Below are 20,138 nucleotides of genomic sequence, written 5' to 3' on the forward strand. Positions count from 1 at the left end.
AGATTTCTATTTCAAAAAAATGCTGAGAAATACTTCTTTTAGCAGAAAATCATATTTGTGGTTCATAATACCCACATTTCAGATCACATTATGGTTTGAGCCACTAATAGAATAATTGTATTTTTTTTTTAATAAAAAAAAAAAAAGAAAAGGAAAATGAATAGAATGTCTTCCATTTATTACAAGAACATTTGGGTTGTTGCTATGCTAGATCAGATATGGTTGCCGTTGAAGTTAACAAATTTTTTTTATATTATTTATTAAATTTCCTATTAATTGTATTATATTAATGTCTACCCCTACCCCAACGCTAAACCCAACTTCACAGTAAAGTAAAAACAGATCTGGATCTGGAGTCTTCTCTATTAGTAAAGCTGATCAATCACAAGAATTATTTATAGTATTTAATAAATGTCCCATTAATTGTATTTTATTAAAGGATCATGAAACACCAAAACACATTTTTTGAGCTGTTGACAGTCGTATATGTGTCCCACACTGCTAAAAACACTATTAGGACACCTATATTTTGCTAAAAAGTGTAAATTGGTTGTTTTTACGTTATTTCAAGCAAATTCGTACTTCCGGTTTGAAAGGAATTTTTGAAGCTGCGTCACGGCCATGACATAATAGCGTTGTATTCCAGCGTGCAGACTGGACATCTGTGCCAGAGTGTGTCTTATTACGTCTTACAGTGTGATGCATTAATGCATGAGTAAGGCTTGGTTCAAACCAATAAGCGCGCTCTATTGTGCAACTTCATTAATATTCATTACTGTCACAGTGTTTAGACGACAGAGACGCCACGTTGTGTTGGCAAAACAAGCGTGAAGTGTTGCTTTTATAGTTTGCTGCAGTTAAGTTTTGTTTTCATTTTCTCTCTGTGAGAGCGCAGCTAGAGTCACGTGTGGATTAACAGTGTACGTGACGCTCGACAACAATAACTTGCGTGTCTAAGGAGGAACATTGTTTACCTGAGAGCTGTTCTCATCTGCAAACGCTGAGATCCGGATTCGCTTGTAGTCTTCTCTTAATAAAGACGCGGCTCTAGTGGCTGGTGATTGTCCTGTCTCTACAGATTTGGTAAGTGAGCGACCAGCGCTCTTTGTTTATTCAGTTTGTTCGTATCGAACTAAGTTAACTATAGCACCGAGTGTAAACATGTTAGCACCACAACCAAACTTTAACCTCGTGTAGGGTTTTCACTGCATTTTGTGACCGGAATAACACACGCGGCTTTCTGACACTACCTGCCGTGTGCATCTAAGTTTCCGGGAAATGCTGAGTTTTTTTTCTCTCATTCGCCGTGCGGTATCAAACATTGCATTAAAAATACACGCTTAGAGCAGTTCCTCGAATCAAATATCTTGTTTGTCGCAAGGGGCATAAATGAGTTCCCTAATGGAAAGAGCCAAACTGCAGTTAAAGTCCACCATTTAATAATTTGGCAAATAATTTGACTACAGATGTCCATGTAGGTTAAACACCATCACTTTCTCCCGTGTGTGTGTGTGTGTGTGTGTGTGTGCGTGTACTCTGAAACTTGCGCGTGCCCAAATAGACACTCCCACACCATCCCATTTTAGTTCCTCCGACACTCCTCCCTAAACTCCCCCCTCCCTAACTTTTCTGACTTTTTCACCCTGTAACAAACAAGGGGGTTTCATGGTCCTTTAACATCTACCCCAACCCTAAACCCAGCCATCACAGTTATGTGAAAACAGTAGTTGTTTTCGCAAGATTCTGACACTTTAATAAGCTTGGATAAAGATATCATGAGTTTCACAATATTGTGATTACACCTCCAAAATATATTATTTTAAATGTCTGGGTAAAAACTGGGATTCCCTTTTGATCACAATATATTTTATTTTGAGAAACATTTAAAATATTTTTGAACAATAAACATGTCAGGGTAAATAACTTAAATTAATTATTGACTTCTACTCTCTTCATTTATTTCAAAAACCCTGATTTCTTTACAATTTTAAACAACATCTTTGAATATATTTTCTGCTGGAGATACTGTTGTACTGTTTTACTTGTATATTTACAAATTTATAAAAAATAGTACACATACCTTAGGAACGGTATTGCAAAATATTTTGACGGAGGTTTTAAAACCTTTTCCAAATCACAGTATACCTTGAAAACGATTATCGACCCATGAAAAAGTCTTACCGAGCATTATTTATGTAATCTTTTAAATTACCCAACAAATTGTATTTTTTTACATCTACCCCACCCCAACCCAAACCCAATCATCACAGTACTGTAAAAAATATTAATTAATGTTATACAGCGCCACAAAAATTATGCTATACTGATATGCTTATCGCTTTTCTGTCTATCCTTTTTAGACTTTACCAAACATTTGGTTTAATCTAATTAACATATGGAATCGATCACTTTAATAAAAAAAAAAAATAAAAAAAATAAAATATTCAAAAAACTATTACACAACTATATCATATTTATATTTCTACTTTAGAATTCAATTTTAGCAGTAGAAATGTCTTTATTAATAAAATTAAATGATTTAACATATTAAGAAAACCACTAGATAAAGAAAAAGTGTAAATTAAGTAAACAAATGCTAAATTGTACACCAAAAATATTTCTGTCTGGCAATTTTGTCTCTTTGTTATCTAGTATAGGATTTCCTGTTTGTCCCTGTTATCATGTCATCACCAGATGGTTTCAGGAATATGTGAACGAGGATTCATAGAGTGATGTTTTGTTTGTGTGTGCGTGTCGGTGTGTAGAGCAGGCAAAAGCTGCATACAACATCAAGTTCGGCCATGTACTTTCTCACCCAGCATTTGCATACACACAAAGGTCTGATTATTGCAACATGAAGTGCCTAATGTGGGGCTAAACCATCCCATTCGCAGAGGAAAAGCTCGTCACTATTTCCTCTGGACAGAGCTTTAGATTAATACCTCCATTCAGGGCTTTGGATGTGGGTGAATAATGGAGCGTTAGGAGGAGCGTACAGATGGAAACAGCAGGCCAAACAATACACTCTGGTCGTTGATCCGGGGTTGTGTCCAGTGTAAATAGCACTTCAAAAGTGGCCGGGTCACCCGCTTACCCATTGTGAACAGCTGCCCGGCATCCTGTGCTGTTCTGCACACGAATGGTGAAGACAGCGAAGAAGAAGAAAAAACAGGCCATGCCGAAGCAGACTTTATAGACGGCTGAATAGCCCACTAGGGTACTGCAGTTCTCTCCAGCATTGAGCTGCTGACACATCTGTGAGTAGAAAGGAATCTGAAAAAAAGCACAAAACAATAGAGGAATTAAATTACAGAAGTGTTACAGTCGCCTCAGGGTAAAGATAAAGTTAAAGTAATCCAAACTTTGTACACACCTATTCATGCTGGCAAAAATGAAGGAACAACCTAAATATATACACACCAAAAAATAGACATTAAACTGCTTACAATAACCCAAATACTACCAAATGCTTGTTGTTTCTAATACAAGTTTAAATAGTGGGATTTGTTATTCAGTAGTAATTGGTTTATAATAATAACAATAAATAAATAAATAAATAAATAATAATCCTACAATCCTATCCTATCAATCTACACTAAAAAAATACTGTTTCCTACAATCCATCAGTGTTAGGACAACATGAAGTAATTAAGGTAACTAATCAAGTTTTACAGATTATGTAGATTGAACATAAAAAAAACGTTAAAACAAATTAAGTTGAGGCAAAAAAAAAAAAAAAAAAACTCAAGAATTGTGTTGTTTCAGGTTATTTAAAAAATTATCTAAAAAAACAGCAAACATAATTTTCTAAGTGTAACTTTAAAGCTATAACTTTAGTTTTCTTTTTTATAAGTTATAAGAAGTTGAAATTATCTTTTATATTTATCTCATCTTCTATATTAAACGCATTAATAGTGACAATAATTATACATACAAGAATAAAATGTCAAGAAAATTTCTATATTATCATTGAGCTTGGAAAAAAGAATTTTCAGTGCAGTTTACAAACCAAAAAAGCAGCACAATTGTTTAACATTGATAATAATAATAATAATAATAATTATTATTATTATTATTATTATTTTCTATAATATATGTTTTATTCTGGAAAAAGTCTAAGTTTTTTTTATTAATAAAAACAGTTTTTACATTTTTTAAAACCCATTTTAAGGTCTATATTATTATTATTATTATTATCTTCTTAAGTAATATAACTTTCTACAGAACAAATCACTGCTATACAATGACTTGCCTAATTACCCGACCTTGCCTAATTAACCTAGTTAAGCCTTTAAATGTCACTTTGAGCTGAATCTTGAAAAGATTCAGCATCTTGAAAAATATCTAACGAAATATTATGTGCTGTCATCATGGCAAAGATAAAATAAATCAGTTATTAGAAATGAGTTATTAAAACTTTTATGGTTATAAATGTGTTCAAAAAGTCTTTACATTAAACAGGAAATGGGAATAATAAACAGTTGGCTAATAATTCTGACTTCAACAAAACAGCAACTTTAAATTGAAACAATCTTTTGCAACATCACTGTTTAACAGTACTTTGATTAAATAAACAGAATTTGAATATATATATATATATACATATATTATAGTAACATTTAAGGTAACATATTTCAAGGTCTCCTTGTTACATACGTTCCATCTACTAACTGAAGAGTAATGATTTAACTAACCCTAAAAATAAAACCTTAACCATATACTAAGTACATATAATTAATTTATATTACTCCGCAGTTAAACCATAACAAGAACACCTTAAAATAAAGTGCAACCTAGAGTACTGGTGGAAACCAAACATACAATGCTACTGTTTTTTTTAGCATCATTCAGTGACTGCAATATTCAAAATCATATACATTCCATCCTTTAAACTACAGCATTTCCATTGTATAGGTCATAAAACAATGTTACCATGGTTACTCTGTAAATGTACTATATAACCTCCATAGTTTTAAGATCTGCTAAAAGAAGCAGTCAGATTCAACCCAGCATTTATGCATCTCTTTTGTGGTTTAGATGAGAAAGCTGGCACAAACTACAGGGCCAGTTCCTAAAATATACGCCCATTCCCAACAGTCCACATTTATGCAGAGCTGCTATAATGCTGAGAGGCACTGTTATTACACCATAGACCTTCACATAATTTAAGGTTATTAAGATGTACCTCCTCAAACAGGTCACATGTCATACCGTTTGTCCTGAAACTGCTGTAACCACCAAAGACCACCAGGAGGGGATTTTATGGGCTTTTAAATTTTAAACGACTGTGTGTGAAAAACCTTCAGCCGCTGTAAGTCTTGGGAGTTTTGGGCACCTGAATGGCAGTTCTTTTGTGCCTCACCGAGAGGCAGTGTTTTTTTATAACTGTGCTGTTCTGTTTTAATGTCTGGCTTTTTTATACTCATGGCATTTACTCAGTAAGTGCTCATTGTGGTGCTGAGAACAAAAAGAAAGCTTGAGCTCACGTTACACACTCTTTAAATGCGTTTCGACCTCTTTCTTTAACCGGTTTCTGTGTGGCTACAGAATAAGCAACATGTAGCTTCCCTAAAAGAGTTACAATATTACACAGAGCACGCAGTGATTCCTGTGTTAGATGAGGTGATAGAGCACTAATATTGAGTCTTACATTCCTTCCATGCTTTGAGGCAGAAGAGTCATGCAGCTCTTTTTTGTGTTTGTCTGAATAACATGGGCTCAGTGCCTGCAAATAAACCCTTGGTCCCTCTATTGACCATTTCTTTTAAGAATGAATGAATGAACAAACGCTGTTCCTACAAACACTGTAAATGTTCCCTGTGGTTTTAAAAGGTGTGAAAAGAAAGTGTATGTGGCGTAACTTGGGCCCCGTTTACACTAATGTGCATTAGTTTTAAAATGCATAACTTTTTGCAGTTACACTACCTTGTAGTTTTTGTCCCCTGAAAATTACTTTTTTTCTTTTTTACTTTTATTTATTTATATTTATTTATATATATATATATATATATTTATATATAAAACATAATAATAAAAAAACTAAAAATAAAAAAAACCTTGCAGAGGCCATTTAATTTTGGTTTTGTTAGCTGGTGCGCCATATCAGTGTGGACAAAGAAAAAAAGAGGACATTTGAAAACTGAGGGCTGGCAAGCGACATGCACTCCCTGATGGGGTCTTTTGGGAGATTATACTTCTCTTATTTGTCGAGCATCAATCACATAACCGTAAGGATACTGGAAGATGACAGACCAGTCCTGATGACCTCTGATTACAACATGGACTCGGAAATTTGCATCGTTGTCATTTTTGCGAGCCATTGTGCAGCAGCCAAATGCATAGTGAAGCCTGTTTACACTTGAATGTGCATGGCCAGAGTGTGTATGGTCACCTCATGTATGTTTTCCATGCTATAGTGTGCACAAAGATCTTTTCAGAAATACTAATAGAGAATGGGAATGTTCAATATAATAATGCAATGCATTCTGAATGTTTAGGACAAGGGAGTTTGACTCCTATTGCATTATTCCAAAATGGATAAAATTTATTTATTTCCTTAATTTTACACACAATACCCCATAACTACAGTGTGAAAAAAGATTATTTCAATTGTTGCAAAATTATTACAAATAAAAAAACCTGAAAAATCGCTTATACACAAATATTTACAGCCTTTGCTGTGAAGCTCTAAATTGAGCTCAGGTACATTCTGTTTCCACTGATCATGCTCGAGATGTTTCAAGAGCTTAACTAAAGTTCACCTGTGGTCAATTTAGTTTATTAGACATAATTTGAAAAGGCATACACCTGTCTATATAAGGTCCCAGGGTTGACAGTGCATGTCAAAGCACAAACCAAGAAGACAAAGAAATTGTCTGCAGACCTGCGATACAGGATTGTCTCGAGGCACAAGGCTGGGGAAGGTTACAGAAAATTTTCTGCTGGTCTGAAAGTTCCAATGAGCAAAGTGGCCTCCATCATTTATAAGCGGAAGATGTTTGGAACCCCCAGGACTCTTCCTAGAGCTGGCCGGCCATCTAAGCTGAGTAATCGGGAGAAGGGCCTTGGTCAGGGAGGTGATCAATAACCCGATGGTCACTCTTTCTGAGCTTCAGTATTCTTCTGTGAAGTGAAGAGAACCTTACAGAAGGACAACCATCTACAGGGCTGATAGTGGAAAAAATTCCTGAGCCTGAACTTTTTTCCTTGCCCCTGAGGTGAGTAGGGGTGGGGGTACTATGTATGCAACGCACTTTTAACACATAACTTGTGGGCCCCTGGGCCCAAATATATTAACAGCCTATGTGTAACCCTGATCATCATTATTGTCAAGTGGCTCTTTTTAGACACATGCCAGTAATGTCAGTGACACATGCCAGTGTCAGTGATCTTGTGACATGTGCCAGTAGGTGTCAGTATAAGCACGTTATAAGCACATTAATCTTATAAGTCTCTTTGCTTTAATATTTAAAAATCATTAGGCAAATGACACCTGTTATCTTACATGCATATATGTTATGAGTTTTCAACATGCATTTTATTATAACTTTTTAAAGGATATTATTTAAAATACCTTAAAATGAAAATAAGTTAAATAATAAAATAAATGAATGAATTAAAAACATAGAGAAGTCCATATTGTAGGGAACAAAGGAACTGCCAGGATGCAATAATATACAGTACAACAGATAAGTGTAACCCCTCCCATACATAAGCATGCCACAATAAATTTGACTGACATGTACTGTCAAATGACTATATTACGTACGGAAGTATGACTACGAATACATAAAATAAATGCGTTTAAATTAAAACATCGTGGAGTAGCTCAGCAAATAAACTAACTTGCGACGCGATAAATTAGGTTAAAAGTCGCGTAATGATTAAATATGGTTTTGCTCGTGTTAATTAATGTCATAAGCTTCGCCGGGTGTCGATGTCACTGCAGTGACATGCAGCGCGACACTCTGAGTGACACAGGTCACTACACATGCCACTAGCGAGTGACACATGACAGTGGAAAACCGGACGTGCCACCGGAATGTGCCAGTGTCATCTGTACGTCAGATGTCGTGTCACTCCATGTTAAAACTGCTACTGTGAATCCGCGTTCAAGCGCACACAATAAGCTAAAACTCGCCCCAAGCACCGGCAAAAACAAATAACAATGAATGTGTCGAGGAAAGAGTAAGGACATATCTTAATTATTTATTAATAAACTTATTCTGAGTCAGTGTCGCAAAGATCCTGACTGGCAATCTCCTCTTGGACTCGCCTTTAGAAATTCATCTTTACGGATTACATGAAGGAGTTTTCTTGTTTTCGATTTGTTTTATTTCGTCAAGTAATAATTTAAAGCTTTCTATAAATATATTTATTATGTCTGTGAGGCATATACATTTTGCTTCATTTTGTTAAGCGCTCCTGTTCAAAAACCAGACGTCAGAAAGCGCATAATTTTGGTTTTCTTTATTTTATAAAAACGCTGTAACGTTTTTTGATGTATTACTCGTACTTTGTGAGCAAAAATGACGGATAACTTTAAATTGCTCCCACTGAAAAAATGCAAGTGATTGCTCTGGCGCCTCGATGTCCTGCAAGCTTTTTATAAGCAAACTATGCGCCTAATAGCACACATTCTTTAACGTTTAACCTACCATTGTTTTATACTTGAACTGTTTTATATCTTTTATTTTAGGCAAGTCGTGATGATCTGAGAAGGCAAACTGATCAAACAGACAATGATGGTCTTCCGCTGGGCGCTGTTCGTTAAAAAAAATATATATTTTTAACGAATAAAAAATGCTCCAAACGTTTTTCTAAATAAGCTGAATAAAAAACGAAACTAAATATAAACACTTTGCCATTAGGCTACATACAAAACTGAACTATTTCATAGCTGAAACACTAAGTTGTTTAAGGAGAAGGGGGAAATATATTTTTGTCCCGTCTATTGCTTCACCGTTATTTCGAGAATAAACCCAGCGTAAATATGCAGATGTCATTCCCAAAACATATCAGCGTATATGTGCCGAAAACGAAAGTTTCATACAAATTCTGAATGGATTATAGCCTGGAAAGTGCAAAGCACGCTCCTCTTATTATCACTAAAAAGCGTCACTAATCTTAAGTTCATAGAGATCTCACAAAGATCCGTTATAATTTATAAAGCTCTCTAAATTACACAATTAATCTTTTATTTACATGGCGTCTACACTCAAAAGATGATTCACGAGCACACAAAATGGCACTTAATAAAAACCAATCCGGCGCTTTCAGCAGTGAGTGAATGACAGATCAATATCCGTGAACCTGATTTTTTTTCCCCCGCAGCTAGGCTTGCCACGATAGACGGTGTTGACCGTGATACCGGTGTTAAGACGCAACACCGGTGACATCACTTTTCTACCGTGACACCGTCCCCACATTTGTTTTTTAAGTATTCGTTTTTTTTTTTTTTTTATTAAACATTTATTTAAAATAATTGGAAAATATAATTATAAATAATTGACTTAAAACGAGAGCATGCTCTATAATTAAAATCTAAAGCTACAGTGCGTCATATTTCATTGACCACGTGAGGAGAAAGAGGAGTCGAATTTACAGAAAGAGGATGGCGGACGATTTATTGTCAAAACGCAATGCAAAGGCGCATATTTGGCAAAATTTTGGGTTCAAACCAAACGCATAAGAGAACCTGACGACGTTAATGAGGCGATCTGCAAACTTTGCCTGACAAAGGTGGCAGTATCTGGAAACATAACTAATTTATACACGCACCTTCATGTTTAACTATGGGTGGGTCGCGGATAGATCCATACATACGCAACGCAAACTCTCATTTAAAAAAAAATTCACGCGACCATCATCTCACAATGTTTAATAATAAATATCTTTTTTTTAATTAAAACGAGTGATTTAGCAATGCTGCGCCATTGACAATCCAACTGCAGAGAAACATCGTGGCAACGTGAGGACTTTTTCCGAAGTTCAGCTGTTCTTATTTCCACTTGATTATGTGTTTAATGCACAGCAAATTGTGAGGTGTTGAATTTCTGGTGTAAGCTCATGTAGTGTTTTAGTGTTAAAATCTAAGTGTACATATACTGTTTTTAACGCTGATGTGGGTTAAATTGTGACTTTAACAGTGTGTATTATTGGTGTTGCCTTTCCATACTCCTCATCGGTGTTAATTGAACATACGGGAACTTGAGGTGACTGAGTCAATACGGTCCGCATTTGACGATAAACTTTTCATTAATGGCTGCTCCTGCTGGACAGTTTCCTGCCGGAAACTTGACATAAAAGCAATCGAAAGACACGCGAGTCGGAATTTTTACATTTTAGAATTAAGAAGCCGGTTTAGCAACTTTAAAATCCGGGATTGTGGGACTATACCCGTGAACCATTACAGCATCAGCCACACAAAGCCATAGGTGTTGAGGTACGTCATTTTCCTCCTTTAATAGCACAAACATCAGTTTTTTTTTATTTGTAATGTTATATATACGCCTGGGCTACTTGTTAATTACACAAATTGTCCTAAATACTTTTGTAAAACCTTAATGTCACGAATCATTTTAAATGATTTTTGGCGCGGGATTCTACACCACTTCAGTGTATATTTTACATACAGGACCCCCTCGTGAGTCATCAACACGGAGCGGAGCGATGGCAGCAGCACGTTTTCCGCTCATTTAATGCCAAAACAGGTGAGTTGTTTTGTACGTGTTATCGAAATTATAACGTAGTAATTTTATTTGAACAAAGAGAGTATTGCAGAGTGTAACGTTACGCTTTCTGCCTTTAACGTTACTGCGAATGCCTCATAAAATGTCACTCATAAATTTAGTTTTAGACAGCTTTCCTATCTTTACACATGCTTAAAATCTAAATTTTTACCGTCTGTTTATTCGTTTGTGCGTAAATGGTATGGGTATGTTGTTGAAACTTATTTTAAATGTGATTGAATCAACCAATGCAATCCAATTTATTATTTAACGTCGCAAATTATGTGCTATTGAGCATTTTACACATGGTACACGATGTCTGTAAGTGATTCTGATTGGGAATGTGGAGAATGAATTCGTATCCTTACATGTATACCGTTAACAGCATTTCTTTTACGTTTGCCGTCAGCTAGTGCGTATAATTTTGAAAGATTTTAAGGCGGGTTAATGTACACTGATTTAGTGTTCCTTTTTTCAAACGGAGACTCGACGCCTTGCGTGTCACGCTGGAAAAATAACGAACTATGCATGAAGCAAGTAGAATCAAAAGTAAGTTTTTCCTTACCATTTTTGCTTGAAAACAAAATCATTAGCTTAACTTTAAGTTATACCGTTTTACATTAAGGATAGCAATTTAGTGTATGACGTCTGCTGCTGTGGTAAATGTTTTATTAATACTGCAAATGTTACTGATAATATATTCTAATATTCGTTTTATCATCTTTCTCCTGGAAAAGTCTAATGTTACTATTTACTAATATTATTTTTCATCGACGTTTGAAGGAAAAATGTACTAACCAGTCAATGTTTTTTTTATATTTCGAGTTAAAATCCTGCACTAAGACCGGTTTTGTGCAAAGATTTGAATCTAATGTTTTTCTTACTTGTCCAACTATTGCAAGAATCCACATAATGTTAAACTCTCCATATTGTGGAAAGTTGGATGTCTACTTTTACATGTCGTTAAAGAAATGTGGTAAACCAGACTTAGAATTTTGAAGAACATTGATATTTATTTATGTAAATGTTTTTCTTTTTTTGTTTGTTAGTGTTTATTACCCAAACTCTATTATAATCATATCCTTTATTTCTAACCAGATGATCAACAGAATGCTGTTTAAAGTACAGTATCAAGCTCGTAAGAGATACATGAAGCTTCCAGTATTGGAATATGATGCCCTTATACGGGAAGGTAAGTTCTCATACAATTTTTTTTGATACCTGGCATTTTTTTTGTTTTTTGGCTAATGTCTCTATATATTAGTTTAGCCTAAAACACGTTTAGAAACAGATATTATGAAACAACTGATGGAAAATTGTAATTTATTTAAATATTTGTTTTTCTATTCACCTAATTATATTATTTATTTTATGCCATTTTGTGTAGTCAAGGAGAAATTTGGTATATCTCCAGATAATACCATTTATTTGGCAGACGAGACCGGAACTGAAGTGGATGAAGATGTTTTTGCTGATATTATGGAACAAAAGCCTGACACACTTTGGACAATTGTTGATTCTATGGCTACAGAAGGTTTGCAAGGCTGCAAATGCAAATATGTGTGTTTTAAATAGTTATGTATTTGTAACATTTCATTTTCTTGTTAGATTCTACTGCCCCACCACCCTCTCAATTTTCAAGTGAAATGAAAACGGTGTCACCAACAGACAGCTGTGTTTCTGTTCTCTCAACAAAAAGACCTCGAACTGACGACCAATTTACTGAGGCCAAGGAGGTAGATTACATGATTAAAACCTATATAAATGTTGCCTTATGACATGATTTGATCAATTTATCTTTGTTTTTAAGCTTGTAAAAGATGTATTGGGGAAAAAAAGTGCAGGGGAGAAGATTTTTCAGGAGTACAGAGCAACTGGGAAAATCACAGATTCTACAAGGCGAATTCTTGTGAATGCTGTAGTTGGAGACATGATTGAAAAACATGGGTAAAGTATATAAATATAAGCTGTTTTTACAATGCATTGTCATCCCAATTAAAGGGATAGTTCACCCAAAACTGAAAATTTTGTCATCATTTACTCACCATTTACTTGTTTTTTTTCTTTCTGCTGAACACAAAAGAAGATATTTGAATAATGTTGTAAATATGTAATCATTTTCCCACTGATGGGTTGCAGCTAGAAGGGCATCCGCTGCGTAAAACATATGCTGGATAATTTGGTGGTTCATTCCGCTGTGGCGACACCAGATTAATAAAGGGGCTAAGCCGAAAAGAAAATGAATGAATGAACATGTAACCATTGATTGTGCTAAGGTAATCAATGGTTACAGAGTTCTAAAAGAATTTATTAAAACCACTAATTTGTGTTCACTAGAAAAAATAAACTCAATGGTTTCAAAGAACTTGAGGATGAGTAAATAGAGGAAATCTAAATTTTGGGGGACCCATCCCTTTTTAACAGACTTGAACATTCAAATCAAAATCTTTGAACTGTCTAGAAACTTGAGTCCAATTTTGCATATTAAATGGACATTTAAACTAAAACTGAAAATTTACTTGCTATTTGCTCACCCTTAAATAGTTTCAGACCCTTATGGCTTTCTTTATTCAGTTGAACACAAAATAAGAAATTTTGAAGAAAGCTGAAAACTTGTAACCATTGACTTTGTTAGTAGCAAATGCAAATACTATGGAAGTGAATGGTTACAGGTTTTCAACTTTCTTCAAATTATCTTTTTGTGTTCATAAAAAAAGTCTAGCAGGTTCGATAGAAGTAAAGTCTGGGTAAATGATTGTTAATATGTGGGGTATAAATGAAAATCGGTTGTACAAAGTGTGTTACCTTGTGCAGCAAAACTGTTGCATCACTTCACTACCTCATCATGGGATAGTAAAGTGTGCATATGTGCATTTCAGAATCTTTGTGACGGTAATTTATCTAAATACTTCTCACTCAGTGTCCTATTAATACTTTGTTTTTGGAAATGGTACTCTGCTTACATACTGTTTCATATGGTAGTATGTGTACTATGTGAGTTTGTACACAGCATAAGTTTGTATTGCTTGTTAAAGATTAAACTCTGCAGAAGCAGCACCCATGTTCTAGTTATTTGTTTTAATAAAGTACACAGTTTAATACATATTACACACTATAATTTTATTTATCTTCGTAGGAACATTCCACCAAAAGAAATAAGAATTAAATATGCTGTTGGAATAGTGACTCTGTTCCCCTCCCTCAAAGATCCCTACTCCAAAAGAGGCTATGTGAGTTGTTGTTTATTTTCCCTAAAAAAATAAATAGTGTCTTTTTAATTTAACTAAAACATCTTGTTTTTTTATTGCAGGAACATTTTTATGATCCAGAAGGTAACTCTGGATACATAGCCTGGAGACTGAAAACGGTTCAGCGCAACAGTCAAGTCAGTAGGACCAGCATTCCACAAGGCATCTCTGAGAGGAGGGGCCCTATCACTAAAAGAGCGTTTTTGACAACGGAGATACAGCTAGAGGGAGATAGCTGCCAGGAAGCCATTTCATTTCTAAAACACTGTTCTGATCTGGAGCAAGTGGCTGCAAAGATGAAATCTACTTTCCAGTATCGCCAGGAACTGATCCGCAATCCTGAAAAGTCGTCATCTGTTTTCAATATATTCCCTAGGTTTCTTGACACAAAAGGCCTGGTATGTGCTGCACCAACTGATGGTGGTTTAAAATGGATTTTAATCTGCTGATGTGACATGACATTTCTGTTTTAATCTATATAAAACATTAGGTGCTTCAAGACTTTGAGTTGCTGTTTGGAGTAGAGACTTCAGCAAAGCTTCTGGAGAAGTGGGGATCTTCTCTTAAACACAAAGTAATTGGAGAAGCCAAAACCCTGACCCAGTCATTTCATCTGAGTCGTCTGATCGAGTCTGCAGAGCAATGTGAAAGCAGTCAAGAAGTTACAGGTAGTTATTTATGTATCGCAATAATTGTGTGTTTCTTTTATGGCTTTTAGGCTTTATTATAAGTAATTTTAAGTCATACACATAGATTATCTTGATTTAATTCATGTAGATTGAAACAATTATGGGCCATGGTGTTTTCTGAAAGGATGTGATTAATCATATGCATTTGTTTTAAAAATAATGGGCCATGATGTTTTCCTTTTCTTGACTTTTAGAGTGGGACAGTGACATGTCTTCACTGTTGTTGCTTCTCTATCTCCTTCCACCACCTTCAAGTGGAAAGAAGAATATTGTAAAGATCAGTGTCCAAGAAGCATTAAACCACATAGTAAGGTTCCACAAGGTATGCTTTGTGTTTGGGTCGGACTAATTAGTGTTCCAAATGTTCTAAGATGCAAGTTAACAATGGATATTAACTTAAATAGTGGTAAATGATTGCAAAAAATAAAATAATTTAATAAACTAGGCACATTTTGCAATGACTAGTGCTGCACTGACCATGAATTTTCATGAACCATATGATTTGCGTTGTTTTTTTTTTTTTTTTTTAAATAGCATAAAATAGTCTTGCATAACAATAATGTTGTTTATCACAATATATTGTACAACAAAAATTTGAATTTGTGACAGGCCTACTGTACACACTTTGTGGCTGAATTCAATCATTTATTTTGCAGACGTGTTTGGAGCAAATTTACGTTTGATCTGTAATTCTTAGATGTACATCATACCCTCTTTTGTAAAATACTAAAATTTTTGTTTTACTTTTTTTTTTTTTTCAGTCCTGTTGCAGTTTCGATGACGTGCTGAGGGCAGGACAGACAACACAGCCGTACATCTTGGCAGTCGGAACTTTGAAGAATTGCATCCATGACTATTACATCATCGTGGATGGACAACTCATTCCCTGCAAGGCGATGTCCTCTCTGGCTGCTTTTGATGAGCTTTTCAAAGCACATTATGTGTTCGGGATTTCATATGATGCTGCTTTACACAGTATGTACACGTTTCTTCAAACAACGGTTTACAACATTGACGTTGGTGTCACTCATGAAAGCCCTCGAGTCAGGGATCTTCGAGCCAAGATTCTAAATTAGGACACTACTGCAGAGCTTAAAAATGTTTAGGTGCTTTGTTTGCAAGTTGACTTGCAGTACAGTCAATGATCTAATACGCCATCTAAAACTTTCTCATGCTTTTTATCCTGGCAGAAGATTACAGTTGGTATGCAATCAGGATGATTGTTGTCTAAGATTTGTTTCATATTCAGGGTTTAGAAAACATCTTCAACGTAGGCACAACAGTGAGCTCTCTGACATGTCTTTATTTGAATCCTCCCCGGCTCCTTCTGTTGAAAGTGGACCAGCATCTGTAACACAACCTTCCAACTTAGTTTCAGGAAATCCAGGAACATCTTCAAACACTGATGAGAGAAAGTTGAGAACCCAAGAAATGTGTGCATCAGTTATTGCAAAATTACAGAGTAGCGGAGTAGCCTCCAACGTAATTACATCAGTGGCTGAAAATATGGAAGAGCTTGTGAGTGAATTGCATTCAAACATCAGAGAGGATATTGTTCAGTTGGTATCTGATGATCACAGGTCAGATGTTGAAGAGTATTTTGACCATCTTGACAACCCATTCTCTAATTTCACAACTGAGACAAAATGGAAAAAGTATTTCTTTGAGAACTGGGGTGTTGTAGAACCTATTGAAATACCATTAGGAGTGAGATATGACAGTAGGCGCAATAGAACTACAGGCACATATGATCAGGTTCCAATTACTGATAAATTTGTATATGTTCCTTTATTGCAGACTTTGAAATTTATGTTCAAAAATGTAGAAATTCAAAAGCATTTTGTCCAGCCAAGTGAGAATGGAGAAATATTAAGAGAGTTCTGTGATGGTAGCTATTTTAAAGAACATCCTCTTTTTTCCAAAGAACAAAATTCTCTTCAGATACAACTCTTTTATGATGACTTTGAAACTTCGAATCCCCTTGGTTCTAAGCATGGAATCCATAAGATTGGAAGTATTTATTTTGTTTTGAGAAACCTGTCATCAAAGGTAAACTCTGCTTTAATGAATATTCATCTTCTGGCACTTTTTCACACACAAGATGTAAAGCGATATGGCTTTAATGCCATTTTGGATCCAATTGTGCGTGACTTTAAAATTCTTGAGACATCTGGAATTACATTACCGATCTCAGAGGATCCTGTCCATGGAACTATAGCTCAAGTAACTGGAGATAATTTGGGAATGCACACACTTTTTGGATTTGTAGAATCTTTTAACTCAAATTATTTTTGTCGTTTTTGTTTGATTGACAAATGTGCTTCACAGAATATTTTCTCTGATGACCACCCAGACATAATACTGCGTGACAGACTTCTACATGCTCAACATTGTCAAAGCCTCTTTTCAGATGCTGGTCCACAATCATCCTTTGGTGTGAAAAAAACATGTTTGCTGAATGAGCTACAGTATTTTAATATTTCGGACAATTTTGCATTCGATATAATGCATGATATATTAGAAGGTGTAGGACAGTTAGAAATGAAATTGCTTTTTAACCATCTATCACACAGCAGCATTATATCTTCACAATCTGCAAGCAATAGAATTTACTCATTTAACTATGGCTTTGTTGAACGTAAGAACAGACCAACAATGATTAATTTTGAACAAGCTGGGAATGGTTTGGGTCTCAATGCTATTCAGACATTTTGCCTTATTAGAAATCTGCCTTTAATTTTTGGAGATCTGGTTGAAGTTGGAGATAAACACTGGAGTTTGCTACTGCTTTTACTTCAGATAATAAATATTGTGTTTTCTCCAGTCATCTCAGAGGGCATGACTATTTATTTAAAGCATCTGATTTGTGAACACCACACACTGTTTAAAGAACTTTACCCAAGGAATCTCATTCCTAAGCACCACTTCATGACCCATTATTCCAGATGCATCAGGAAGATAGGCCCGCTGGTTCATGTGTGGGGAATGCGTTATGAGGCGAAACATCGCTTTTTCAAAAAAAGTGTGAAGAATTTCAAAAATATTACCAAATCTTTAGCGCTAAAACACCAGATGTGTATTGCATACCACTGGGAATCTCAGCCATTTAAGAATATTGACTGTGGGCCTACAACAAGCGTTCAGCTTTGTGACCTGATTGACTGTGAATTCATTGCAGAAAGACTGCAAATTGACAATGAAAGTAATGTAGATCATCTTTCTTGGATTACTTGTTTTGGAACTGAGTATCGGTCAGGCCTTTTTGTTTGTTCAGATTTAAGAGATGACATTCCTGTGTTCAGTAAAATTACTGATATTATTGCATTTGACAGTCAGTATTTTTTGCTGACATGTGAATTTGAAACTGTATGCTTTGTTGAACATCTTCACTCCTTTAAGGTTAAGGAGGAGCTTTGTAGAAAAGTTTCCCTTTTGAATGTTGAAACCTTGCGTTTTTTTAAGCCATTCGACCTTCAGATAAGTTATGGATTGGAGGAAAATGACTTTTATATAGTTCCTGTACACGTTTTCATATGAACCACTTTAGTTCAGTGATGGTACATTGCTGAGGCTTTCCTGTATGTTTAGATTTGAAAGATGCTATTTCTGTGCTCAGTAAAACGTCTGATATTGTTTGATGGACAGCATTTTTTGCTTGCTTATGAAATTGAAAGTGTGCTTTTGTTGAACATTACTAATTTCAAGGAAATCCCCCTTTTTGAGTGATTTTTGCTGTGGTTTTAATCCATGTATTTTTTTTAAACAACTGTATGCAAAAATTACTTTTATATTTTTATAAAGCATTTTGGTTCAGGAATGGGGCTTTAGCTCATGTTGTCTTGTTTATGTTTGGCAGTGACAAGTAAAATATTAAACATTTCCACTGCATTTTTTTCAATGTGACAAATGTTTGTCTAACAAATGACATTAATGACAAATTAAAGTTTTCAGGTATGAAATGCATATTCTGTAAAGTGATTTAATGTTGCCTGTGCTGTGAATTTTAAAGAAAATAAATTCTGTTTTGTAACTTTCTCCATGATTGCTTAATTTATGCGTTAAACACTTATTTTAATAAGGCTGTAACAGAAGAATTTATTTACATTTTGTTATTATTCCAGGGTGTTAAAATTTTCAAATATACACTTATCTTTGTGAGTTTCATGTGTGGAAAATGTTAATTTTTCTCATGTTAGTTCAAAGAAAAATAGAATTTATGCTGAATATGACCTGGCTATGGTGATGGAGTATTTACTATACACTATATCTAGTTTATAGTTTTTACACTCTTAGTGTAAAATTATTTACTCAGCTTCAGTGTATATATTCAACACTTTACAAAGAGTAACTTATACACTGGGCTGGTGGGACTCGTATATACACCAGAAGAGAGTGTAATTTAACACCTGAGGAGTTATATTTACACTGGACAATTTGCCCTGCAGGTGTTAAAAATGTTTAATGTGGTGTGCATTTTTACACTCTAAGTGTAAAATATTTTACACTGCAGAGGTGTACATATTCAACACTTTTCAAAGTGTAATCTGGACACTTGGCTGGTGGGACTCATATAGACACCAGAAAAGTGTTAAATTCAACACCTGTGGTGTAAAATGTACACTGGCAAATTTGCTGTGTGTCAAAAAAATCCATAATGTCTAGGCCAAAAAGATGGAATCCTGTGTGTGCGCACATCTTTTATAACTGAGGCCGCTCTCTTCAAAAACCGAAAGTTGCTTCTTCTGTCTGGCAATATTTCGGCTTTTAATATATGAAAGTTTATTTAGATGAGCCAATATTAAAAATTGCAATAAAGTAACTGAGACGTGCGGCCACACATCGAATCTGAGGACTGATCTCTCTCTCTCTCTCTCTCTCTCTCTCTCTCTCTCTTTCTCTCTCTCTCTCTCTCTCTCTCTCATTCAGACATCGAGCCACAACACAAGTCAAGTTGCAAAACTTAGGCAGGTGCAGCTGACAGGTAGAATAGCTGAAGCCTTTACGAAATCTGTCAAAATGCACCTCTGAAATTAACAGGCATAAATGTCTTTGAGCCAAAAAAAAGTCTATTGGTAGGATATCTGTAAAAACGCAATTGGAGCCAAAGATATGAGCTGTGTAGCCTATAAATTATAGGCCTATTATTTCGAATAAAATGAAAACAAAAATTAACAATTCATTGCATTTTTCGTTTGATAAAAATATACGTAAACGAAAAAAAATCAAAGGGTGGCTAATTTGTATTAATGTGTTTTAATTTTAATGAAAATATGCTCACCATATTTAATTAACGGCTATACGCCGTCAATAGACAAGCCATTCTAAACATTATTTTACCGTGTACTGGGTTATAATGTATATTTTACAATAAAAACTAAACGTAGCATGTCTCGCTGTCATTTAAAACGTGAAATTCATACCACACCAGAGCTGTGGACCTGTAGTGTTTAAACTTACAGGGCGGTTGGTCA

General features: G+C 35.1%; 2 protein-coding genes across 8 annotated transcripts in view; one reads left to right on the forward strand and one right to left on the reverse strand.

The window, feature by feature from the left end:
• Positions 1-20,138, reverse strand: part of serinc5 (serine incorporator 5) — a 67,514-nt gene that overhangs the window by 25,921 nt on the left and 21,455 nt on the right. Inside the window, exon 1 of one of the 2 annotated variants that reach the window (XM_087251631.1) lies at positions 2,368-2,421. Coding sequence is in view for 1 of the 2 variants with exons in the window: in NM_213514.1 (NP_998679.1) it covers positions 3,095-3,273 (179 nt within the window). In the remaining variant the exon portion in view is untranslated. 2 annotated transcript variants of the gene reach the window in all.
• LOC101885607 (uncharacterized) lies at positions 10,236-18,702 on the forward strand. Of its 6 annotated transcripts, none has more exons than XM_087254132.1 (11): positions 10,236-10,444; positions 10,619-10,712; positions 11,829-11,922; positions 12,118-12,264; positions 12,339-12,466; positions 12,541-12,677; positions 13,867-13,960; positions 14,041-14,376; positions 14,469-14,646; positions 14,862-14,989; positions 15,429-18,702. In XM_087254132.1, exons 2-11 carry the CDS (start codon positions 10,701-10,703, stop codon positions 15,741-15,743), a joined length of 1,569 nt encoding a protein of 522 aa, XP_087110258.1. In that variant the 5' UTR covers positions 10,236-10,444; positions 10,619-10,700; the 3' UTR covers positions 15,744-18,702. The 6 variants fall into 6 exon arrangements, with proteins under 6 accessions (XP_087110258.1, XP_087110261.1, XP_087110257.1 ...); XM_087254135.1 differs by having other exon boundaries at positions 12,145-12,264; XM_087254131.1 differs by having other exon boundaries at positions 10,637-10,712.

Source organism: Danio rerio, chromosome 5 (genome assembly GCF_052040795.2).
Source record: "Danio rerio strain M-AB ecotype USA chromosome 5, GRCz13ab, whole genome shotgun sequence".
Classification (NCBI taxonomy): domain Eukaryota; kingdom Metazoa; phylum Chordata; class Actinopteri; order Cypriniformes; family Danionidae; genus Danio; species Danio rerio.

Coding starts and splice junctions, on each gene's coding strand:
- LOC101885607 (XM_087254130.1), top strand. CDS start 11,178: ATGTACACTGATTTAGTGTTCCTTTTTTCAAACGGAGACTCGACGCCT. Junction 12,467..12,540: donor AATTTACTGAGGCCAAGGAG/GTAGATTACATG, acceptor TTTGTTTTTAAG/CTTGTAAAAGATGTATTGGG. Junction 14,990..15,428: donor ACATAGTAAGGTTCCACAAG/GTATGCTTTGTG, acceptor TTTTTTTTTCAG/TCCTGTTGCAGTTTCGATGA.